The sequence below is a fragment of the Elephas maximus genome, chromosome 2, assembly GCF_024166365.1.
Source record: "Elephas maximus indicus isolate mEleMax1 chromosome 2, mEleMax1 primary haplotype, whole genome shotgun sequence".
In the NCBI taxonomy this organism is placed as follows: domain Eukaryota; kingdom Metazoa; phylum Chordata; class Mammalia; order Proboscidea; family Elephantidae; genus Elephas; species Elephas maximus.
The window spans coordinates 209880757-209906050 of NC_064820.1; the positions used below are offsets into that span (position 1 = coordinate 209880757).

Here is a 25294-nt window from a genome sequence, read left to right on the forward strand (position 1 = left end):
ATTATTTGCCCTTTTTTTTAATTGGGTTATTTGTCTTTTTGTTTTTGAGGTTTTGCAGTGTCGTGTAGATTTTAGAGACAGACACTGATCGGAAATGTCATATGTAAAAACTTTTTCCCAGTCTATGGGTAATCTTGTGCTCTTTTATTGAAGTCTTTGGATGAGCATAGGCGTTTGATTTTTAGGAGCTTCCAGTCTTCTAGTCTCTCTTCTGGTGTTTATGCATTGTTAAAAATGTTTTTTAATGCAGTTTTGCCATATATTTGGGCTCCTATTGTTCTCCCCATTTTTTCTTCATTGATCTTTATTGTTTTAGATTTTATATTTAGGTCTTTGATCCATTATGATTTAGTTTTTGTGAATGGTGTGGGGTATGGGTCTTGTTTCTTTTTTTTTTTGCAGATGGATATCCAGTTATGCCAGCACCATTTGTTAAAGACACTCTCTTTTCCCCATTTAACAACCTTTGGGCCTTTGTCAAATATCAGATGTGGATGGATTTATGTCTGGAGTCTCAATTCTGTTCCATTGGTCTATGTATCTGTGGTTGTACCCGTACAATGCTGTTTTGACTACTGTGGAGGAATAATATGTTCTAAAACCTGGTAGTATGAGGCCTCCAACTTTGTTCTTCTTTTTCGGTAATGCTTTACTTACCCGGAGCCTCTTTGCTATCCATATGAAGTTGGTGATTTGTTTCCCCATCTCATTAAAAAATTTCACTGGTATTTGGATCAGGATTGCATTGTATTTATAGATTGCTTTGGGTACATTTGGGCACAATGGACATGTTTACAATGTTGAGTCTTCATATCCATGAGAAAGGAATATTTTTCCATTTATGTAGGTCTCTTTTGGTTTCTGCGGTACAGTCTTGTAGTTTCTCTGAATGGGTCTTTTACATCTCTGATAAGATTTATTCCCAAGCGTTTTATCTTCTTGGGGACAATTGTAAATGGTATTGATTTGGTGATTTTCTCTTTGATGTTCTCTTTGTTGGTGTAGAGGAATCCAACTGATTTTTGTGTGTTTATCTTGTATCCTCATACTCTGCTAAACTCTTCTATTAGTTTCAGTAGTTTTCTTGAGGATTCTTAGGGTTTTCTCTGTATAAGATCATGTCATCTGCAAATAGAGATACTTTCACCAATTTGGGTGCCCTTTATTTCTTTATCTAGCCTAATTGCTCTGCACAGGGCCTCCAGCACAATGTTGAATAAGAGTGGTGATAAAGGGCATCCTTGTCTGGTTCCAGTTCTCAAGGGGAATGCTTTCAGACTCTCTCCATTTAGGATGATGTTGGCTGTTGGCTTTGTGTAAATGCCCTTTATCATGTTGAGGAATTTTCCTTCTGTTCCTATTTTGCTGAGAATTTTTATCATAAATGGGTGTTGGTCTTTGTCAAATGCCTTTTCTGCATCCATGAATGAGATAATGTGGTTCTTGTCTTTTGTTTTATTTATGTGATAGATTACATTGATTGTTTTTCTAGTGTTGAACCATCCCTGCATATCTGATATAAATCCCACTTGGTCATGGTGAATTAATTTTTTGTTATATTGTTGAATTCTGCTAGGTGGAATTTTGTTGAGGATTTTTGAGTCTAAGTTCATGAGGGATATTTAATTTAGGTAGGTAGTGTGCTTCCAGAAATTTGTCCATTTCCTTTAGGTTTTCAAATTTGTTAGAATACAATTTTTCATAGCATTCTGTTATGATTTTTAATTTCAGTTGGGTCTATTGTGATGTTGCCCATCTATTTCTTTTTCGGGTTATTTGCTTTGTGTTCTGTTTTTCTTTTATCTGTCTGGCCAGTGGTTTATTGAGTTTGTTAATCTTTTCAAAGAATGCAGCTTTTGGTCTTGTTAACTCTTTCAATTGTTTTTCTGTTCTCTATTTTATTTAATTCTGCTCTAATTTTTATAATTTGCTTTCTTCCTGTACCTGAGGGTTTCTTTTGTTGCTGTCTATTTGTTCAAGTTGTAGGGATAATTCTTTGATTTTGACCCTTTCTTCTTTTTGGATGTGTGCATTTATTGCTATAAATTGACCTCTGAGCAGTGTTTTAGCTGTGTCCCAAAGGCTCTGATAGGAAGTGTTTTCATTCTCTTTGGATTCTATTAAATTCTTTATTCCATCCTTAATTTCCTTTTAAACCAATTGTTTTTGAGCAAGGTGTTGTTTGGTTTCCAAGAGTTTGAATTCTTTTTCCTGTTATTGATTTCTAGTTTTATGGCTTTATGGTCAAAGCAGATGCTTTGTAATATTTCGATGTTTCAGATTCTTTTAAGGCTTGTTTGTGACCTAATATGTGGTCTATTCTAGAGGATGTTCCATGTGGGTTGGAAAAGAAAGTGTACTTGTCTGCTGTTGGGTGGAGTGCTCTGATATGTCTGCAAGGTCAGGTTGGTTGATTGCAGCATTTAGATTTTCCATGTCTTTATTGAGCTTCTTTCTGGATGTCCTATTCTTCACTGAAAGTAGTGTTTTGAAGTCTCCTACTATTATTGTGGAGCTATCTTTCTCACTTTTCAATGTTGTTAGTTTGTTTTATGTATATTGAAGCCCTGTGATTGGGTGCATAAGTATTTAATATGGTAATATTCTCCCAGTATATTGTCCATTTAATCATTATATAGTGTCCTTCCTTATCTTTTGTGGTGGATATTACTTTAAAATCTATTTTGTGAAAGATTATTGTTGCCCCTCCTGTTCTTTTTTGATTGTTCTTTGCTTAATATATTTTTTTCTATCCCTTGAGTTTTAGTTTGTTTATATGCTTAAGTCTAAGGTGTGTCTCTCGTAGGCAGCATATAGATGGATTTTTTTTTTTTTTAATCCACTCTGCAACTCTCTGTCTCTTTATTGGTGCTTTTAGTTCATTTACATTCAGTGTTGTTATGGATAGTTATGAGGTTAGTGCTGTCATTTTGATATCTTTTTGTGTGTATTGTTGACAGTTTCTTTTCTTCCACTTAATTATTTGTGCTGAGTAGTTTTTCTTTATAAATTGCAGTTGATTTAGTTTTTGCTGAGTCTTTATGTTTTTCTTGTATTTTATTTTGATGGTCTCGCAAAGGACTCTTGATGAAAGAAATCCCTGGGATGAGGCCAGGATGTACACTCCCACCCAAAAGCAACAGAAGTATACTAAGACACTTTGTAATTAAATTGACAAGGATGCATGGGGAGCGTGAAGGCTATTAGAGAGATTAGGCAGCCTAGTAACACCTACGTTTTTGGCTCTTGGTCATATCAGTTAGCAATTGGTTCCTCAATGCTGCAACATAAAGCTTAGGGTTTCAACCATGTACAGACCTCTGAAGTCATCCTTCTGATTCTCAGGAGCAGACTAGAACAAAAAAGTACAGCATCTGATCCACAGAATACAAAATACAGGAATTTCCTATAATAAACACGCTATGATTCAACAACAATCTACTGAATACTACTCATTACCTCTCTACCTCTGTGGTACTTACATTCTAATTGGGAGAGACAAACAAACAAACAGATAAATTAGTAGTGTTGTTATTACTGTTAGTTGCCATTGAGTGAGCTCCAACTCATGGCAACCTTATATAAGTTGTTGTTAGTTTCCACGGTGTTGATTTTGATTCCTGACAACCCCAGGTATGTGGAGTAGAACTGCTCCTTTGTGTTTTTCAAATCTGTGACCTTTCGGAAGCAAATGAATGGGCCTGTCTCCTAATGTGCCACTGAGTAGGTTTGAACCTTAACTTTTTGTGCCACTCAGGGTCAAATAATGTTGTCCAGTCTTACACCATTTTCATGATCATTGGTATGTTTAAGTCCTTTGCTGCATCTATTGTGTAGTGACTTCCAAACTATGGGGTCATCTTCTATCACTGTATGGAACAATATTCTTTTGTGATCCACAGGGTTTCCATTGGTTAATTCCAGAAGTAAACCACCAAGCCTTTCTTTCTTGTCTATCCTAGTCTAGGAACTCTGCTGAAATCTGCCCAACATGCACAGGGGTGGATTAACCAGTAAGCTTGGCATGACCTGGCTTAAAGTAAGCAAGGAACTGCCGTAGAAAAGAAATTCCCTCAGTCCTTGAAATAAGGTTAAGAACATTTATTCAGCAAAATTATTTAAAAAATAGTTTTGAATGTGGAGAGACAACAGTTCACACAATTGAAAACTAATGATACCAGCAAGAGCTTCTAACAGGAATATAGTTCAAGGAACAAAGGAATTATAATAAAATCAATTGGTTGGCTAGCGTTTGGTTGAGATCACAAGAAGCATTGATTAGAAAGTGGGGAGTGGGCTTCCATTGGAAAATGGGGTATGGGGGAAAGCTTACAGTGTTGGGTTTAAGAAGTAATTACTGAGGTCTTCAATCATAGTCACAAAGCTTACATTGCATATTCTTCAGGAGGGGGAATTAAAAAAATTACAGATTGAAGTAAAACAGTCCTAACCAGATGTCTCAAAAATTTATGAGAACCACTTGGTACCAAGGTATCGTTTTCCAGAAACAGTTTGTTAAAACAAAATCATTTTAAGTTGCTAGGGAAACTTCAGATAAGACTAACTCCATGGTCCTTTCAGATCAAACTTTATTATATCCCTGTCATAAAGAAAACATTTTTGGCCCACTTTAAACAAAAAATACCTATGTAAAGATTCCTTTCCTTATATTATTTTTCTTTAATGTGCTGACTCTATGGGAGAGAGAGAAATGTTTCCTCAGTTAGTACCAGTTAGCGGGACAAATGGGAGGCATTTATCAAGAAGTCTGAACTACCTCTATGGAAAAACAGCTAGGCAATTAAAGTGTTCCAGGCAGGAATGTAAAGGATGAGTTTAATCTAGGAAAAACTGAATTTCAAAACTTCATGAGCTTCTCTTATGCATGCAATATTAATTTTTCCCTGACTTGATCCCAGAGAAAAGGTAAATATATATTTTTCCTTTATTCCCATGGTAGCTAACTCAGGGAGCTAAATGACACATAATTGTGAAAATTTTGGACTAGTGCCATAGACACAGCTGGGTTAAGTAATGGGTCCAAAGACATGTATCTACAAAGAACAACTTTAAACTGATCCTACTAAAAGCAATAGAGAAAAATGATTTCCTTTTTGACATTTTACTCTGGTCAAAACGTTTACTGGAAATTTCTTTCCTACAGTAAGCATGGACTCAATTGTACTTACCTACTAATCTATACAGCAGCATTTCTCCTGGGTTTCACCACCTCAAAGATTTTTGAGGTGGTGAAACCCAGGAGAAATTGTGCGCTACAGATTAGTATTTATGTGGTGAAACACAGGTGAAATTGTGCACTACAAATTAGTAAGTAAGCACAATTAAGCCCATGCCTACCTTGTTTACCTGACTATATATGAGAATGGTGGTATCTGAAGCACCAGTAGCATAGCTACCAGTCTCACAGCAACGTGCAATCCACTACAGTACAGCAAACTGACAGATGAGTGGTTAAGTAAGTGTTAAAAAAAAAAAAAAAAGATGGGAATAAATGCTATAGAGGAAAAATGGGGAAGATTGTAGAAAGGGTGATGTGTGTAGGGAACATTTTTAGAAAGTGATGAAAGCTTTGTGAAGCAGGAAGAATTTGAATAAAGAAGCCCAGTGGAGTTGAGAGACTTGCTGTAAGGAATAACTAGAGAAAGATCAGAGGGAACAGCTAGTTCAAATATCCTAGATGACTGTATTCCAAGTGTGTTCCACATTCAAGGATATCATTGTGGTCTGAGCTTAGCTGGTGAGATAGTAGGCACGTGGGATGAGGCCAGGGATGTGATGACTTGCATTTCAGTGCACACAAAATTGTGCACACTGTACGATTCATGTGCAGTTCAAAGACAGGCAAAATGAAAGCCTCAGAAACATGTGAGACTAATGATTACCTCTGGGGAAGGGGTGACTGGGTATGAAAGAGAATGAAAGAACTCTGGAAAATTCCATATTTTTGTCTGGGTGACAGTTATATGTGTGTAGACGTTTATCAAACTACCTTCCATAATGTGCTTAAGATGATTGCCCTCAATACACTTTGCTACATGTTTTATTTCCATGAAAAGCAAAAAAAAAGAAAAAAATTACAAAAAAAGAAGGTGAAATATCAGGTGACAATTATATAATTTTGCCAAATTAGACATAAGCCTTTCAAATTGAATAAATAATTGTATTCACCAATTTTTTTAAAGATAGTAAGTAATTAAATATGAAACAATAGTTTTTAACCCTGTAGATATTTTAATTTCTAAACATATTTATATAATTTCTCCACATGTAAAACCTTTTTTTTTAAACTTATGCCAACCACCAAAACTTTTGTTTTAAGTATTGTGTCAGCTTAAATACTTAATATGCATTCAGAATCACAGAATGGGTCTTAATAAGCTTTATAAAAAATAAAATCCAGCCCATGTTAGAGAATATACTACACAGTAGATGAAATAATCTTCAATGTTTAAAAATCACAGATCTTATTTTTACTTTTTCATACCTATTTGCAAGATAATTTTTAAAGCACGTTTAGCTAATATTGTGAGATGTTTTAAGTAGTATTAAGATAACTTAATAGCATTTGCTAGAGGCATTAGTACAAAACAGACAAAACAAGGCATAGTAAAATTGTGCTTTAAATCTGAGTTTTTGTCAAAAAAGACACAGAAATTCAGTAAATTAGCCTGAGCCATGTGGAAGTATTCTTTTCCAAAGCCTAGAACCAAAACCCAGCTGCATTTCTCTCAGAATTCAGCCTGGATATAAGGAAAGCCCCTGCAAAGAGGGAAGTAGGAAAAAGGAGAAAGATGGAAAACAACATGGAGCATTAAAAAGATGTTACTGTTGACACAAAGAAATCCTCTTAAAGGTGTGTTTTTACAGGAAACGGAATAGATTAAATGAACTAGAATAGTCTAGAGATTACTTAGGAATAGTCTCTCTTCTGTCCAATAGTTTTCATTTATTTAAAAATACTTACACAATGCTAACTGTATTCTAGGTAATTTTTTTTTTTAATTTTTATTAAGCTTCAAGTGAACATTTAACATTCCAATCAGTCTGTCACATGTAGGTTTACATACATCTTACTCCCTTCTCCCACTTGCTCTCCCCCTATTGAGTCAGCCCTTTCAGTCTCTCGTTTCGTGCCAATTTTGCCATCTTCCCTCTTTCTCTATCTTCCCATCCACCCTCCAGTCAAGAGTTGCCAACACACTCTCCCGTGTCCACCTGATTTAATTAGCTCACTCTTCATCAGCATCTCTCTCCCCCCGCTGACCAGTCCCTTTCATGTCTGATGATTTGTCTTCGGGGATGGTTCCTGTCCTGTGCCATCAGAAGTTCTGGGGAGCATTGTCTCTGGGATTCCTCTAGTCGCAATCATACCATTAGGTATGGTCTTTTCATGAGAATTTGGGGTCTGTATCCCATTGGTCTCCTGCTCCCTCAGGAGTTGTCTGTTGTGCTCCCTGACAGGGCAGACATGGATTGTGGCCGGGCACCAACTAGTTCTTCTGGTCTCAGGATAATGTAGGTCTCTGGTTCATGTGGCCCTTTCTGTCTCTTGGGTTCTTAGTTGTCGTGTGACCTTGGTGTTCTTCCTTTGCCTTTGCTCCAGGTGGGTTGAGACCAATTGATGTATCTTAGATGGCCACTTGTTGACATTTAGGACCCCAGGCGCCACAATTCAAAGTGGGATGCAGAGTGTTTTCATAATAGAATTATTTTGCCCATTGACTTAGAAGTCCCCTCAAACCAAGTTCCCCAGACCTCAGCCCCTGCTCCGCTGACCTTTGAAGCTTTCATTTTATCCCGGAAACCTCTTTGCTTTTAATTCAGTCCAATTAGGCTGACCTTCCTTGTATTGAGTGTTGTCTTTCCCTTCACCCAAAGCAGTTCTTATCTACAGATTGATCAATAAAAAGCCCTCTCCCTCCCTCCCTCCCTCCCCCCTTTGTAACCACATAAGTATGTGTTCTTCTCCGTTTATTCTATTTCTCAAGATCTTATAATAGTGGTCTTATACAATATTTGTCCTTTTGCCTCTGACTCATTTCACTCAGCATAATGCCTTCCCGATTCCTCCATGTTATGAAATGTTTCAGAGATTCGTCACTGTTCTTTATCGATGCGTAGTATTCCATTGTGTGAATATACCACAATTTATTTACCCATTCATCCGTTGACGGACATCTTGGTTGCTTCCAGCTTTTTGCTATTGTAAACAGAGCTGCAATAAACATGGGTGTGCATATATCTGTTTGTGTGAAGGCTCTTGTATCTTTAGGGTATATTCCGAGGAGTGGGATTTCTGGGTTGTATGGTAGTTCTACTTCTAACTGTTTAAGATAACGCCAGATGGATTTCCAAAGTGGTTGTACCATTTTACAATCCCACCAGCAGTGTATGAGAGTTCCAATCTCTCCGCAGCCTCTCCAACATTTATTATTTTGTGTTTTTTGGATTAATGCCAGTCTAGTTGGTGTGAGATGGAATCTCATCGTAGTTTTAATTTGCATTTCTCTAATGGCTAATGATCGGGAGCATTTTCTCATGTATCTGTTGGCTGCCTGAATATCTTCTTTAGTGAAATGTGTGTTCATATCCTTTGCCCACTTCTTGATTGGGTTGTTTGTCTTTTTGTGGTTGAGTTTTGACAGAATCATGTAGATTTTAGAGATCAGGCGCTGGTCTGAGATGTCATAGCTGAATATTCTTTCCCAGTCTGTAGGTGGTCTTTTTACTCTTTTGGTGAAGTCTTTTTTAGATGAGCACAGGTGTTTGATTTTTAGGAGCTCCCAGTTATCTGGTTTCTCTTCATCATTTTTGGTAATTTTGTATTCTGTTTATGCCCTGTATTAGGGCTTTTAGGGTTGATCCTATTTTTTCTTCCATGATCTTTATCATTTTAGTCTTTATGTTTAGGTCTTTGATCCACTTGGAGTTAGTTTTTGTGCATGGTGTGAGGTATGGGTCCTGTCTCATTCTTTTGCAAATGGATATCCAGGTATGCCAGCACCGTTTGTTAAAAAGACTATCATTTCCCCAATTGACTGACACTGGTCCTTTGTCAAATATCAGCTGCTCATACGTGGATGGATTTATATCTGGGTTCTCAATTCTGTTCCATTGGTCTATGTGACTGTTGTTGTACCAGTACCAGGCTGTTTTGACTACTGTAGCTATATAATAGGTTCTGAAATCAGGTAGGGTGAGACCTCCCACTTTCTTCTTCTTTTTCAGTAATGTTTTGCTTATCCGGGGGTTTTCTCCCTTCCATATAAAATTAGTGATTTGTTTCTCTATCCCCTTAAAGTTTGACATTGGTATTTGGATTGGAAGTGCGTTATATGTATAGATGGCTTTTGGTAGAATAGACATTTTTACTATGTTAAGTCTTCCTATCCATGAGCAGGGTATGTTTTTCCACTTAAGAAGGTCCTTTTGAATTTCTTGTAGCAGAGTTTTATAGTTTTCTTTGTATAGGTCTTTTACATCCTTGGTAAGATTTATTCCTAAGTATTTTATCTTCTTGGGGGCTACTGTGAATGGTATTGATTTGGTTATTTCCTCTTCGGTGTTCTTTTTTGTTGATGTACAGGAATCCAAGTGATGTTTGTATGTTTATTTTATATCCTGAGACTCTTCCAAACTCTTCTATTAGTTTCAGTAGTTTTCTGGAGGATTCCTTAGGGTTTTCCATGTATACGATCATGTCATCTGCAAATAGTGATAGCTTTACTTCCTCCTTACCAGTCTGGATACCCTTTATTTCTTTGTCTAGCCTAATTGCCCTGGCTAGGACTTCAAGTACGATGTTGAATAAGAGCGGTGATAAAGGGCATCCTTGTCTGGTTCCCATTCTCAAGGGAAATGCTTTCAGGTTCTCTCCATTTAGAGTGATATTGGCTGTTGGCTTTGCATAGATGCCCTTTATTATGTTGAGGAATTTTCCTTCAATTCCTATTTCGGTAAGAGTTTTTATCATAAATGGGTGTTGAACTTTGTCAAATGCCTTTCTGCATCTATTGATAAGATCATGTGGTTTTTATCTTTTGTTTTATTTATGGGATGGATTACATGAATGGTTTTTCTGATATTAAAGCAGCCTTGCATACCTGGTATAAATCCCACTTGATCAGGGTGAATTATTTTTTTGATGTGTTGTTGGATTTTATTGGCTAGAATTTTGTTGAGGATTTTTGCATCTATGTTCATGAGGGATATAGGTCTAAAATTTTCTTTTTTTGTAATGTCTGTAACCTGGTTTTGGTATCAGGGAGATGGTAGCTTCATAGAATGAGTTGGGTAGTATTCCGTGTTTTTCTATGCTTTGAAATACCTTCAATAGTAATGGTGTTAAGTCTTCTCTGAAGGTTTGGTAGAACTCTGCAGTGAAGCCGTCTGGGCCAGGACTTTTTTTTTGTTGGAAGTTTTTTGATTACCATTTCAATCTCTTTTTTTGTTATGGGTCTATTTAGTTGTTCTACTTCCAAATGTGTTAGTTTAGGTAGGTAGTATTGTTCCAAGAATTTATCCATTTCTTCTAGGTTTTCAAATTTGTTAGAGTACAAGTTTACATACTAATCTGAAATGATTCTTTTAATTTCATTTGGTTCTGTTGTGATGTGGTCCTTCTCGTTTCTTATTCGGGTTATTTGTTTCCTTTCCTGTTTTTCTTTAGTCAGTCTAGCCAATGGTTTATCCATTTTGTTAATTTTTTCAAAGAACCAGCTTTTGGCTTTGTTAATTCTTTCAATTGTTTTTCTGTTCTCTAATTCATTTAGTTCAGCTCTAATTTTTATTATTTGTTTTCTTCTGGTGCCTGATGGGTTCTTTTGTTGCTCACTTTCTATTTGTTCAAGTTGTCGGGACAGTTCTCTGATTTTGGCTCTTTCTTCTTTTTGTATGTGTGCATTTATCGATATCAATTGGCCTCTGAGCACTTCTTTTGCTGTGTCCCAGAGGTTTTGATAGGAAGTATTTTCATTCTCGTTTCTTTCTAAGAATTTCCTTATTCCCTCCTTGATGTCTTCTATAACCCAGTTTTTTCAGGAGGGTATTGTTCATTTTCCAAGTATTTGATTTCTTTTCCCTAGTTTTTCTGTTATTGACTTCTGGCTTCATTGCCTTGTGGTCTGAGAAGATGCTTTGTAATATTTCGATGTTTTGGACTCTGCAAAGATTTGTTTTATGACCTAATATATGGTCTATTCTAGAGAATGTTCCATGTGCACTAGAAAAAAAAGTATATTTTGCAGCAGTTGGGTGGAGAGTTCTGTATAAGTCAATGAGGTCAAGTTGGTTGATTGTTGTAAGTAGGTCTTCCGTGTCTCTATTGAGCTTCTTATTGGATGTCCTGTCCTTCTCCGAAAGTGGTGTGTTGAAGTCTCCTACTATAAATGTGGAGGTGTCTATCTCACTTTTCAATTCTGTTAAAATTTGATTTATGTATCTTGCAGCCCTGTCATTCTTGCGTAAATATTTAATATGGTTATGTCTTCCTGATCAATTGTCCCTTTTATCATTATATAGTGTCTTTCTTTATCCTTTGTGGCGGATTTAAGTCTAAAGTCTATTTTGTCAGAAATTAATATTGCTACTCCTCTTCTTTTTTGCTTATTGTTTGCTTGATATATTTTTTTCCATCCTTTGAGTTTTAGTTTGTTTGTGTCTCTAAGTCTAAGTTGTGTCTCTTGTAGGCAGCATATACATGCATCGTGTTTCTTTATCCAGTCCGTGACTCTCTGTCTCTTTATTGGTGCATTTAGTCCATTTACATTCAGCGTAATTATAGATAAGTAAGTTTTTAGTGCTGTCATTTTGATGCCTTTTCATGTGTGTTGTTGGCCATTTCATTTTTCCACATGCTTTTTTGTCCTGAGTCGTTTTTCTTAGTAGCTTGTGAGATCCTCATTTTCATAATGTTTAACTTTGTGTTTGTTGAGTCGTTATGTTTTTCTTGAGTTATGGAATTGATATTCCTTTTTGTGGTTACCTTATTATTTACCCCTATTTTTCTAAGTAAAAACCTAACTTGTATCGTTCTATATCGCCTTGTATCACTGTCCATCTGGCAGTTCAATGCCTCCTATATTTAGTCCCTCTTTTTGATTATTGTGATCTTTTATCTATTGATTTCCATGATTTCCTGTTACGTGTATTATTTTGTTTATTTATTTATTTTTTAGAATTAGTCTTAATTTGTTTGTTTTTGTGCTTTCCCTATTTGAGTTGCGTTGATATCAGGACATTCTGTTTTGTGACCTTGTATTGTGCTGGTACCTGATATTATTGGTCATCTGGCCAAACAATCTCCTTTAGCATTTCTTGCAGTCTTGGTTTAGTTTTTGCAAATTCTCTAAACTTGTGTTTATCTGTAAATATCTTAATTTCTCCTTCATATTTCAGAGAGAGTTTTGCTGGATATATGACCCTTGGTTGGCAGTTTTTCTCCTTCAGTGCTCTGTATATGTCGTCCCATTCCCTTCTTGCCTGCATGGTTTCTGCTGAGTAGTCAGAACATATTCTTACTGATTCTCCCTTGAAGGAAACCTTTCTTTTTTCCCTGGCTGCTTTTAAAATTTTCTGTTGTCTTTGGTTTTGGCAAGTTTGATGATAATATGTCTTGGTGTTTTTCTTTTTGGATCAATCTTAAATGGGGTTCGATGAGCATCTTGGATAGATATCCTTTCATCTTTCATGATGTCAGGGAAGTTTTGTGTCAGGAGTTCTTCAACTATTTTCTCTGTGTTTTCTGTCCCCCCTCCCTGTTCTGGGACTCCAATCACTCGCAAGTTATCCTTCTTGATAGAGTCCCACATGATTCTTAGGGTTTCTTCATTTTTTTTAATTCTTTTATCTGATTTTTTTTCAGCTATGTTGGTGTTGTTTCCCTGGTCCTCCAAAAGTCCCAGTCTACATTCTCATTGCTCGAGTCTGCTCCTCTGACTTTCTATTGCGTTGTCAAATTGTGTAATTTTATTGTTAATCTTTTGGATTTCTACATGCTGTCTCTCTATGGATTCTTGCAACTTGTTAATTTTTCCACTATGTTCTTGAATAATCTTTTTGAGTTCTTCAACAGTTTTATCAGTGTGTTCCTTGGCTTTTTCTGCATTTATCCTAATTTCATTTGTGATATCTTTAAGCATTCTGTAAATTAGTTTTTTATATTCTGTACCTGATAATTCCAGGATTGTATCTTCATTTGGGAAAGATTTTGATTCTTTTGTTTGGGGGGTTGGAGAAGCTGTCATGGTCTGTTTCTTTATGTGGTTTGATATGGACTGCTGTCTCCGAGCCATCACTGGGAAACTAGATTTTCCAAGTAATCAGCTAAAAAAAAATGCAGTCAGATCCCTATCTGAATTCTCCCTCTGGCTCCGGGTATTCGGATGTTAATGGAGCTGCCTGGGGAGGGTCGGGGCGGGATCAGAGAGCTAGGAGTGTAGCACCACAGAATATAGAGCTGAACACCGCGTTCACGCTCTGCCCCCGTCCGCCAAAACCCGGGCAGGACGGGTCCCTGGCTGGGACACTGCTTTCCTTGCTCGGAGACCAATCACTTCCTCCCGGGGACTTCTCCCTCCGGTGCGTGGCACGGCTCGCGCGAACTGGGTGGGTGTTTCCCGCACGAACGAGTGGGCCCTCCCCCACGGTCTATTCAGGCGAATATAATTGGGCCCCGCGGTCACGCCCCGCCCGCGCGCTCGCCCCAATCCCAGCGGGGCGACTTCCCGGCTGGGACGCTGCTTTCAGCTTTCCGAGACCAGTCACTTCATCCCGGGGACTTCTCCTTCCGGTGCGCCTCACCTCTCGTGCGAACTGGGTGGGCCCGCCCCCGGGTCAATTCAGGGTAATAAAATTGGACCCCGCGCTCACGCCCTGCCCACGCGCGCACCCAAATCTCAGCGGGACGGCACCCCGGCTGGGACGCTGCTTCCCCCACTCCGAGACCAGTCACTTCTTCCCGGGGACTTCTCCCTCCGGTGGGCCGCGCCACATGCACGGACTGGGTGTGCGTCCCCCTGCACGAACGTGTGGGCCCTGCCCTGGGGGCGCTTTAGGGAAATATAGCTGACCCCCCCCCCGCTCGCGCCCCGCCCGCTTCCCGCCAAACTCCTGGTGGGACGGCTCCCCAGCTGGGATGCTGTTCTCCCCGCTCCCAGATCAGTCACTGCCTCCCGGGTGCTTCTCCCTCCGGCTGTGCCGCTACTCCGCCCGCGCCAACCAGCTAGAATTCCTCCCGGGATGGGTTCGGGGGGGGAAGGGCTGGGCCCCCCTTCTGTGCCGTCTGCCCCCCTGGGCTCTGCCCCAGATTGGGCTCCGAAGGTCACCTGCCTGGTACGCTGTCTCCTAGTTCTGAAAACGGTCACTGTCTGCCCATATTTGTTCGTTTTCTGTCTCTAAGTCTGTGCTTGTTATTCAGAGTTCGTAGATTGTTATGTATGTGATCGATTCCCTTGTTTTTCCGAGTCTTTGTTGCAAGAGGGATCCGCGGTAGCGTCCACCTAGTCCGCCATCTTGGCCCCGCCTCGGTAATGTTTTAATATGTTATAAATATTACCTCTTTTAGTCTTCATAACATCGTCTAGATTAAAAAAAAAAAAAAAACTCTTTGCAGTCAAGTCAATTTCAACTCATAGCGGCTCTATAGGACAGAGTAGAACTGCCCCATAGGGTCTCCAAGGAGCACCTGGTTGATTCACACTGCCGACCTGGCCGTAGCTCTTAACCACTGGGCCTCCAGGGTTCCATAACACAAACAAAACCAAATCCACTGCAATCGAGTCAATTCCGACTCATAGCGACCCTATAGGACAGAGTAGAACTGCCCCATAGAGTTTCCAAGGAGCGCCTGGTGGATTTGAACTGCTGACCTGTTGGTTAGCAGCTGTAGCACTTAACCACTATGCCACCAGGGTCCCATAGGTATTTTAAGTAGCCATATTTACTGGTATTGAAAATAAGACTTAAAAAAGTTAGTAACTTTCCCAAGTCCACAAAGCTAATATATTCTAGAGCAGGCATTTAACTATGTTCTGCTCTAGTCTGCTTCTCCAGTAAAATGGTCCTGACTGCTTCGTGGACAGACCTCATTTTTAAAGATATAATGAGGGAAAAACCATCTTCCACTACCATTCATCATTATTAGAAATAAGTATCAATCAGATGGACTTCTGTTGATTTCTGTTTCCTCTGCTTACTTAGCATTTGACTCTATGTTAATAAACAACAATGAAATTTTCTCATTGCCACAGATCAGCACTTCAGTATACACTTTGATAAACAAAATGTGTATGAGTCTTACAGAATGGTACGTTGAGTTACTGGGTGTCACAAATGGTTGAGTGCTCAACTACTAGCTGAAAAGTTGACAGTTGGAACCTACCCACAGGCACATTGGAAGACAGGACTGACAACTTGCTTCCAAAAAGTCAGCCTTGAAAACCCTATGGCGCAGTTTCACTCTGCACAAATGGGGTTGCCATGAGTCAGGATTGACTTGACAGCAGGCATCTAATAACAATAACAACACACTGAGTTCAGCGGAAGAATGTAATGAAAAATAATTTTGGCTTCCCCGTGATTCATGAATCCTCATATGTCTCTTAGAGCGACTGTTAAGAAATGAGCCACTCAACATGCTTGAGTGGAATTGTCACTTAAACCAGATTCCATCCATCTTGAGAAAACTCCTATGTTCTTACTGTGAACTAATAAGTCTGTTACCTATGACTTTACATTTAAAAATCATATCAAGCTTAAAAATAAGATCTATTTTCCCTAGTCTACTAATGAGAAAATCAATGCCGGGAGAAAAATTTTTTTTCCATACTTAGACAATTTTTAGGTGTTGTGATCTAGGCATGAAGTCCTTTATATTTCCATTATACAATCCTGGCCATTGTTCACATGCTGTATTCTCCACAGTGAATTTATTCATGATGGCATGGGAGAATCAGACCTTCAAGTCTGACTTCATCCTTCTGGGAATCTTCAATCACAGCCCCGCTCACACCTTCCTCTTCTCTCTGGTCTTGGGCATCTTCACAGTGGCCTGCCTGGGAAATACCACCATAGTTTTCCTGACCTACCTGGACTCCCATCTCCACACCCCCATGTACTTCCTCCTCAGCCAACTCTCTCTCATGGACCTCATGGTTATCTGCACCACGGTACCTAAGATGGCCCTCAACTACTTGTCTGGCAGGAAATCCATCTCTGTGGCAGGTTGTGGAACCCAGATATTTTTCTATGTGTCCCTGCTTGGGGCTGAATGTTTCCTGTTGGCTGTCATGGCCTATGACCGCTATGTTGCCATTTGTCATCCATTAAGATACCCAATTCTCATGAGCCAGAAGATCTGTGGCCTCATGGCTACCTCTTCCTGGATTCTTGGCTCTTTTGATGGTATAATTGAAGTTGCAGTTGCCTTGTCCTTCTCATATTGTGGTGCCCGGAAAATACCCCACTTCTTCTGTGATGTTCCTGTCCTTCTCACTCTTTCATGCACTGACACCTCAACATTTGAAAGGATCATATTTATCTGCTGTGTAATCATGCTTCTCTTCCCCGTAGCAGTCATCATTGCTTCCTATACTCGTGTCCTTCTGGCTGTCATTAGCATGGAATCTGGTGAGGGTCGCCGCAAGGCTTTCACTACATGTTCCTCCCACCTCATGGTGGTGGGGATGTACTATGGAGCAGCCATGTTCATATACATGCGGCCCACTTCTGATCATTCCCCAACTCAGGACAAGATGGTATCAGCCTTCTATACCATTCTCACTCCTATGTTGAACCCCCTCATCTATAGCCTCCGCAACAAAGAAGTGACCAGAGCATTCATGAAGGTATTACAGAAGGGCAAGTCTGGACAGTAATTTGCTTAATTATTCATGCCTAAATTTATGTATTCAACTAATACAATTTAGTACACAATATTTACCTGTCTTTGTAATAAAAGATTTATAGGCAGACATGCAATTTAGAATCTAATAATCATTTGCATACTAGTTTATTCATATATTTCGTGTTTTTATGGCAAATTCAAGTTATGAATACAAGAAAATCTTTGTTACAAGAGAAAATGCACAACTGTATACTTCAGTTTGCATAATACCGGTTAACAAGTGAGACGCATTTGCCCATCATAATATCACAGAATTTGATTGCACTGATTAAAATTTTTTATCTTTTATTGTGGAGTCTCCATGAGTCAGAAAACACTACACAGCAAAATGTTTGATTTGGTTTTGTCTTTTAATGTGTAGTAGATTTAACCATGGCTAAACAGAATTTCTGAAGGAGTCTTGCTGGTGCATTTGTTGAGTTAGCAGTTCAAACTCGTGAAGATGCTCCGCTGGAGTAAAACCTGGCAATCTTCTCCCGTAAAGATTAAAGCCTTGAAAACTCTGCGAAGCAGTTCTGCTCATCACATGAGGTCACTATGAGTTGAAACCAACCTACAGCACCCAACAACAACAAAAATAATTCTACTAAGTCGTATGCCATACTTTGAACTTATCCCTTTGTTGTGATATCTACAAAATTATAAATGTTCTTGTAAGATCATAATAAAAATCAATGTAACTTAACCAGATGGAGAAAAGGAGAGGTATTAGATTAGAGGAAGGTACAATGAGCATGTCTTATACGAACACTATCTTTTTATAGGATGGAGGATTGGCAAGTCCCCATTTATGTTCTTACTTCCCAGACATCAGTCACATAAGTGGATATTGAACTGTGATTTTGACTCCTTTCAGTCTTGAATTTCCATGATTAGATATCCTGATCTTTAAATGCATGATGTATTTCAACAGTATGGAGATGTCTAGGGTTTCTGAAATCTGAATATTTTCATAAATTACATAGGTGTCATCTCAATGAGCATTTTTGAGATGATATTTTTATTTATATGAATTTTAGTACAACTCTGGAGATTCTTATATTTTTTTGAGGAATACCTCTATATTCTAATTTGAATATTAACTCTTCTGTTAAACTCTGTTGTAATATCCCTACAGTTGCCTGGTACTACTTTTAAAAAATTACCACAAACATAGCAGCCTAAAGTAGCAATCATTTGTTATCTCACAGATTTGGTGTGTCAGAAGTCCAGGCAGAGCTTAGCAGGGTCTTCTGCTTATCTTCTCAAAAGACTATAATTTAGTTGTTAGCTGGGGCTGCAGCTTTATCTATGGCTTGGTGTCATCTTCCAAACTCACATAGTTGTTGAAAGAATTTCTTTCCTTACAGCTGTAAAACTCATCGCATCTTGCTTCTTCAAGTCTAGAAGGAGAGTTTCTCTAACCTCAGGGTAATTTCCTTTTTGATTGTGAATTAAATAATCAGTAAATCAAATGATCTGTGAGATAAATCTGCAAAATCATTTAACTTTTGCTGTATAATGTAACCTAATCATGGGAGTAACACCAGGGGATGGAGATCATAAGGGTCATCTTAGAATTCTGCTAATCACACTCATCCAGAAAACTTCAAGATGCATATCCATGAAACACATCAAAACACCATCACCTATAACATGGATTAACCTTAAAATCATTATTCTGAGTGAAATGACTCATTCTTAAAATACAAATATTTTGTGGCCCCACTTATATACAATAGGCAAATATATAGAGACCAAAGCATATGCATAAGGGGCACTGAGTTTCTGTTAAAGGTGGTGGAAAAATTGGAAGAGGATAGTGACAATAGTTGTACAGCATGATGAACACATCCAGTCACAGAAGTGTACATAGGGAAATTTGGATTTGGCAAATGTTTTGTTTTATCTATACATATTTTACCACAATAAAAAATGCAATTATAATAACTGATATTGAAGAGAATGTGAGAAATTATTAACAGTGTTCAAATTCTTGCCTGATTTATGTCATCTTTTTAAAAATTTCAATAAATTTTTTGACAGTTCTGTTTAATGGGTCAGCATATAATACATGGAATTTGATTACACTGTTCTTATTTGCCCATGGCTCATCTATTGTGTACACAAATATATCATCCAACATAGTGAAGAGGACAGGTGTATCATGCTGATCCCATAAACAAAAAAAAATGATTGCTTAACCCCATATTCTCCATTTTCAGCTCCACAAGGAGACTAAAATAAAACTGACCCTGAGGGATACTTCCCCCAGGCAGAGAACAAATGGCTGAGTTCAATGAAATAATATTCGCAATGTTTTTTTTTTGTTACATTTTGTTTTTTCTTTGTTAAAAATGACTCTGCCCTTGAACTGAAATTTCTTCCTCCTATTAATGTTTGAAATTTTTTGTAGAAAGTTGGCTTAATTATAGGCTACACCAGTGATTTTCACACTTGGATCAAAGGAAATAAACATAGCAATAAATTCTATTTTATCTTATCTAGGAGGCCTGGTGGGATTATGGAGGTAAGAGCTCAGCTGCTAACCAAAAGTTCAGCATTTCAAATCCACCAGCTGCTCCTTGAAAATTCTATGGGCGGTTCTACTCTCTCCTATAGGGTCACTTGAGTCAGAATTGACTTGATGACAAAGGTTTGGTTTTTTGATATTATCTAAATCAATATTAATACCTAGGCTGTTGGTGTTGTTACATGCTGTCAAGTCAATTTTGACTAATGGCGATCTCATGTGTGCAGCATAGAATTCCTCAGTAAGGTTTTCAAGGCTATGATGTTTTGGAAGCAGATTGTCAGACATCTCTGTGGTGTCTCTGTGTGGGTTCAAAGAGCCAAACTTTTGGCTAGTAGCCTAGAGCTTAACCGTTTGTATCACCGAGGAACCCTACTGCCTAGGCAGGAGAGAATATTGTGTGTTGTATTGAAATGTAATCATAAGAAATGTGATTGACTGATAATCTCACTAAAAATGTGTGGACTGTGAAAATTTTTGTGAAATGGGCACCTGTAAGTCTCCATTGTCTACTTACTTCTTAGAAGTATTAGGATGATTTACCCATACTAAGTTCTTTCAGTCATAACAGAAACCAGCTATCATTTCATGCTGGGAAGTAACAAGGCGTTGGTTTTAGCAACCATTTACACAGACTCTACATATACTCTTACTTCTGGATATTCAACACAATTTCCTTGATTGTATATGAATTGGGCCCTAGTCAGTAACCATCTAGAGGTATTCATCTTACTGAACGTGCTCTTGGGCCACTGGCTAATGTTTAATTTTAAGAATTTAAGGCTGTTTATTGTAGTTTTATGGTTCCTGGTTGCACAGCTTCTTTCTGTTGGGGTAGCCACGTTACTGAAAAATGTTAAGAATCTCAGGTGACTGTCTGAAAAATGTGTAATGACTGTGCTTTATATTGTTGCATAGCATTAGGTACATTATATTTGAAATGTGTGGAGCCATGCCTGCCTCATACACATGTATGTAAAACAGTGATGACTTTAATATTAACCTAATAATTTTTAAGGTTGAGAAAATCAATTCCCACTTCCAATGAAAGCCCGAGTGGAATTATTATAGTGCTAGAGGTCCATGCTGATAATTAATATTGAGAAGTATATTTCATCTCCATATAAATAAGGGAAACTCTGGTGGAATAGTGGCTAAGAGTTATAGCTGCTAACCAAAATGTCAGTGGTTTGAATGCATCAGATGCCCCTTGGAAACCTTATAGGGCATTTCTACTCTGTCCTATAGGGTCGCTATGAGTTGGAATCAACTCAACGGCAATGGGTTTTATATAAATAAGACCTAGGCTTTCAACACTCTTGAAATAAATAATGAACATTGATAGAGAATTTGTAGTCATAAATTAGTTAAAAACCCTCATTAAATTATGAATAGAGAACTTTATGAAAGATGGAGTTTTCCCTCCCAGAATGTTTCATTTTAAGAGGGGAATTGATACATGCACTTACTCACAATACATTAGAAAGTGTGTATGATTTTTACAAGAGAATTGTACAAAAATGATGTAGAAATATAAAAAAAATAGAGAAGGTAAAATGAAATCTCAAATCACCATGAATGAGTTGTTAAAAAAAAAAAAAAAACTTTTCCTAGATAGTAAACATGCAGAGAATTAGTATATTTGTGAAAGAAGGTTAAACGTAATTTAAAAAAATTAAATAATAACATGATTGTTGGGATTAGGCGGCCAGGTGGTACAATAATTAAGATTCAGCTACTAACCAAAATGTCCGCAGTTCAAATCCATCAGTCACTCCTTGGAAACTCTAGGGAGCAGTTTGACTCTGTCATATACTTTTGCTCTGAGTCAGAATCAACTAGATGGCAATGGGTTTGTGTGTTGGAATTGAAGATTAGGATATGAGAAAAAATACAGAAAAAAAGGCTTTGGAAGCAATTAGGAACTAGTTATTTAAGGACATAGAATGAGAGAAGAAATAAATGGTACACTAAAAAAGTATTGTCTAACGCAAATGGAAGCAGTAAAGGAAGAGCAAAGAAAATGTTATGACACATATAAAAATTAAAAATCAGAACAGCAGAAGTAAATTCAACCATATCAAGCATTACATTAAATGTGAATGGACTACACACCTAAATTAAAATGTAGAGACTGTCAAAATGGAGATAAACACAAAATAACACCATATGCTATCTATAAGAGACAGATTTATATTCAAAGAACCAAATAGATTGAAACAAAGATTATGGGAAAATGCAATCCAAATAAAAAATCCCAGCAAATTATTTTATGAACATGGACAAAGGTATTCTAAAGACCATACAGAAAGTGAAACAACCAGAACTCTAACACAATATCAAACAAGAATGAAGTGGGGGGACTTTGTACTCAAATTAAAGACATGATAAATCTATAGTGATCATGACAGTGAAATATTGGTAAAAGAATACACAAATAGATCAACAGAATTGAAGATACAGCCCAGAAATAGGCTGATAAAAATATAATCAACTGATCTTTGACAAAGGAGAAAAGTCATTTCAATGGATAAAGAGCAGTATTTTCAGGTAATGGTGCTGAAGCAACTGGACATGCAAAAAATGAATTAGATACATAGCTTACATATTTCACAAAAATTAACTCAAAATATGTCACATATCTAAATGTTAAATACAAAACTCTGCAAATTCCGGGGGATATTATAGGAGAAAATCTAGGTCACCTTGGGTTTGGCAGTGAATTTTAGATACAACAGCAGAAGCATGATACATGAAACAAACAAAAAACAAATTTTTAAGTTGGAGGTCATTAAAATTAAAAATTGTGCTCCTCGAAATACACTGTTAAGAGAATAAAAAGACAAGCAACAGATTCAAGAAAACACAGATCTGATAAACGACCTGCATCAAATATATACAAATACCTCTTAACACTCAACAATAACAAACAAAAAACTCAATTAAAAAATGGGCAAAAGGTCTCACCAGATATCTCACTGAAGAAGGTATATCACACAATATATGAAAAGATGCTCAACGTCATATGTCATTAAAAAAAAAAAAAAACTCATCGTTGTCAAGTTGTTTCTGACTCAAAGTGACTCTATAGGACAGAGTAGAACTGTCCAGTAGAGTTCCAAGGAGTGGCTAGTGGATTCGAACCGCCCACCTTTTGATTAGCAGCTGAGTTCTTAACCACTATACTACCAGAGGTCTGACTGGTCATAGAGGTATTCATATTTATATTAATACCTCTTGCCATATTTTCTTTCAGTTGTCTGCCTTTTTATTATTCTTTGTCATAATGGTTCTCTCTATATACTGTATGAATATTTTCCTGCTTATAAATTTGGTAAATATATTATCTTCTTGTTAGATTTACATTTCCACCTATTAAAGGTGTCTTTTTATCAATGGGAACCTTTTTGGCATAGTGCAAATTCTACGGGGCAGTTCTACTCTGTCCTATAGGGTTGCTATGAGTCAAAATTGACTCGATGGCGATGGGTTTGGTTTTTGATTTTCATCAATAGAAACTAAAATAATTTAGTCCAAATTTATCAATGTTTTCATTTTTTGTTAATATTTCTTTCCCTTTACTCCTTGAGAGATTTCCTTCATTACCTTCCAGAATGTTGTCATTTTATGGAACTGATTAATTAAATATGGTGTGAAAACAAGTCATACCTTGTTTTTATCCAATTGGCCCCTCACTCAAACAAAAAATAAACTTGTTGCTGTTGAGTCAATTCTGATTGACCCCATGGTACCAGTTGAAAGGACTTTATTTTCCCCTGTACTGTACAGGGCCAAATTTTCTTATATTAATTGTCAATATACATATCAGTTTGTTTCTTATTTCTCCACATCACCATCTCAATTGTTCTTAATAAAGTTTCATAATAAGCCTTGATAATATGTACCACTCATACTCACATCTTTAGTCTCTTCTTAGCTTTTGGGTTTAGCATGTAAATTTTTTAGATATACATTATTGGAGTTGGGCTAGAGGATGGCATAAGTAGATACACCATAATGTCCACCAACAACAGTTACACAAGAAACCAACTAAGAATCATCACAACCAGAGATCTTGGAACTCTAAAGAACATTTGAAAGGCTGGAGAAACAGACTGGGTTCTGAGCTCTTAACCACTATGGCACCAGGGCTCCATCACAGGAGAAATAAGTCTGGGAAAAATCTGGCAGATACCTGACAGCTGATTCAAGGTGTAACACAGATCACAATACCTGAACAGATGGCTCTGACACAGAGAAAGGAGACTGAAACAATAGAGGCCCAGGACCTGAATAATCAGACTGGGGGCAGTGTGGCCAGGTGAGCATAGTTCGGATGAAAGTTTCAGTGAGTCACAGGAACAAGCAACAAGGGAAACTAAAAATAAAACAGTGAGTGCAGGAAATCCTGGACACAGAAACAATAGTGAAGAAATGATGACAAACATACTAAGACCAGGAGATCAGAGCAAAAACAGGGAAATAACTATGTAAAATAATATAAAATACTAATAACTGTTATACAAAGGAAGGAGACTACCATATAACCCAGCAATTCCAATTCTAGGTATATACCCTGAGGAACTAAAAGTAGAGACAGAAACATACGTACACCCATGTTCACTGTAGCACTATCCACAATGGCAAAAAGTTGGAAACAAGTGCCCATCAACGTATGGATAAACACAATGTGACACATACATACAAAGGGATACTACTCAGCCATATAGGGAAATGAAGTCTCCATACATGCTGCAGCATGGATGAACCTCAAGGACGTTGTGCTGAGTAAAATAAGTCAGCCACAAAAGGACAAGTATTATATGATATTATATGATCGCATCTTTATGAAAGGACAAGAATAGAGATATAGAGACAAGAATAAAAATATAGAGATCGATGACTATTAGTGCTTATTGGGGTAGGAAGGGAAAAGCAGGAATCATTCTGTAGGTAACAGTGATGTCTTGTTTACGGTGATGGGAAAAGTGGCTTCAAATATGTGTAAAGTTTATACAACTTGACTAAGATAACTGATATCGCTAAGCTGTACACATGGAAAAGGACAAACTGGCAAATGTTATGCTATACATAATTTTACAACAGCAGCAACAGCAGTCCCCACCTGCCCCCCCCAATAAAAAAAAAAGGGCTATAGCTGCTGATACAATTTAGACACAACCAGACACCTCAGAGGATTATATTTCTTGGTTCAAAGATGTAGGGCCATGATTTTGAGGCAGAATCCTGTCAATTAGTCTAATACTGTTTTTAGAGTTTCTGTTCTACCTCTTAGTTGGTGAGTAGTGCCTGGGGTCTTAAAAGCTTGCAAGTGGCCACCCAAGATACAACAATTGTTCCCTAATCACTGAAAGCAACAGACGAAAAAGGAGACCTAAGAATCAGAGAAGAAGGTGGACTACGGGACTAATTGCTTCCTCTGACATGAGAACAGAAGAATTGGATGGTGCCTAGCTACTATTGCCAGATGTTTTGATCTGGGACACAATGGATGGATCCCAATCAAAAGCAGAAAAATGTGGAGATCAAATTCCTAAAGATTCCAGGCTAACCGGACCTACTGATATTGGAAGAATCCCTAAATCCATTGTCTGAGAATACTCTTTAAACCTTTAATCCAAACTATTCCCTGAAAACATCTTTAAACTAAACAATTTAGCTTAATTAATGATCAATGTATGCCTTGAGTATTGCAATCTTTTTTTTTTTTTTAACTTTAGATGAAGGTTTACAGAACAAACTAGTTTCTCATCAAACAGTTAGTACACACATTCTTGTATGGCATTTGTTAACAACCTCATGACATGTCAGCACTTTCCCTTCTCAACCCTTGGTTT

The 25294-nt window shown here is 37.6% G+C and overlaps 1 protein-coding gene across 1 annotated transcript; it reads left to right on the forward strand.

Annotated features, from left to right (window-relative positions):
• The first annotated feature begins 15953 nt into the window (after positions 1-15953).
• LOC126070437 (olfactory receptor 2M3-like) lies at positions 15954-16895 on the forward strand. Its single transcript, XM_049874637.1, has one exon. It carries the CDS (start codon positions 15954-15956, stop codon positions 16893-16895), a length of 942 nt encoding a protein of 313 aa, XP_049730594.1.
• The last annotated feature ends 8399 nt before the right edge of the window (positions 16896-25294 follow it).

Bases quoted from the DNA above. Each gene is read 5' to 3' on its own strand.
- LOC126070437 (XM_049874637.1), top strand. From the start codon at position 15,954: ATGATGGCATGGGAGAATCAGACCTTCAAGTCTGACTTCATCCTTCTG.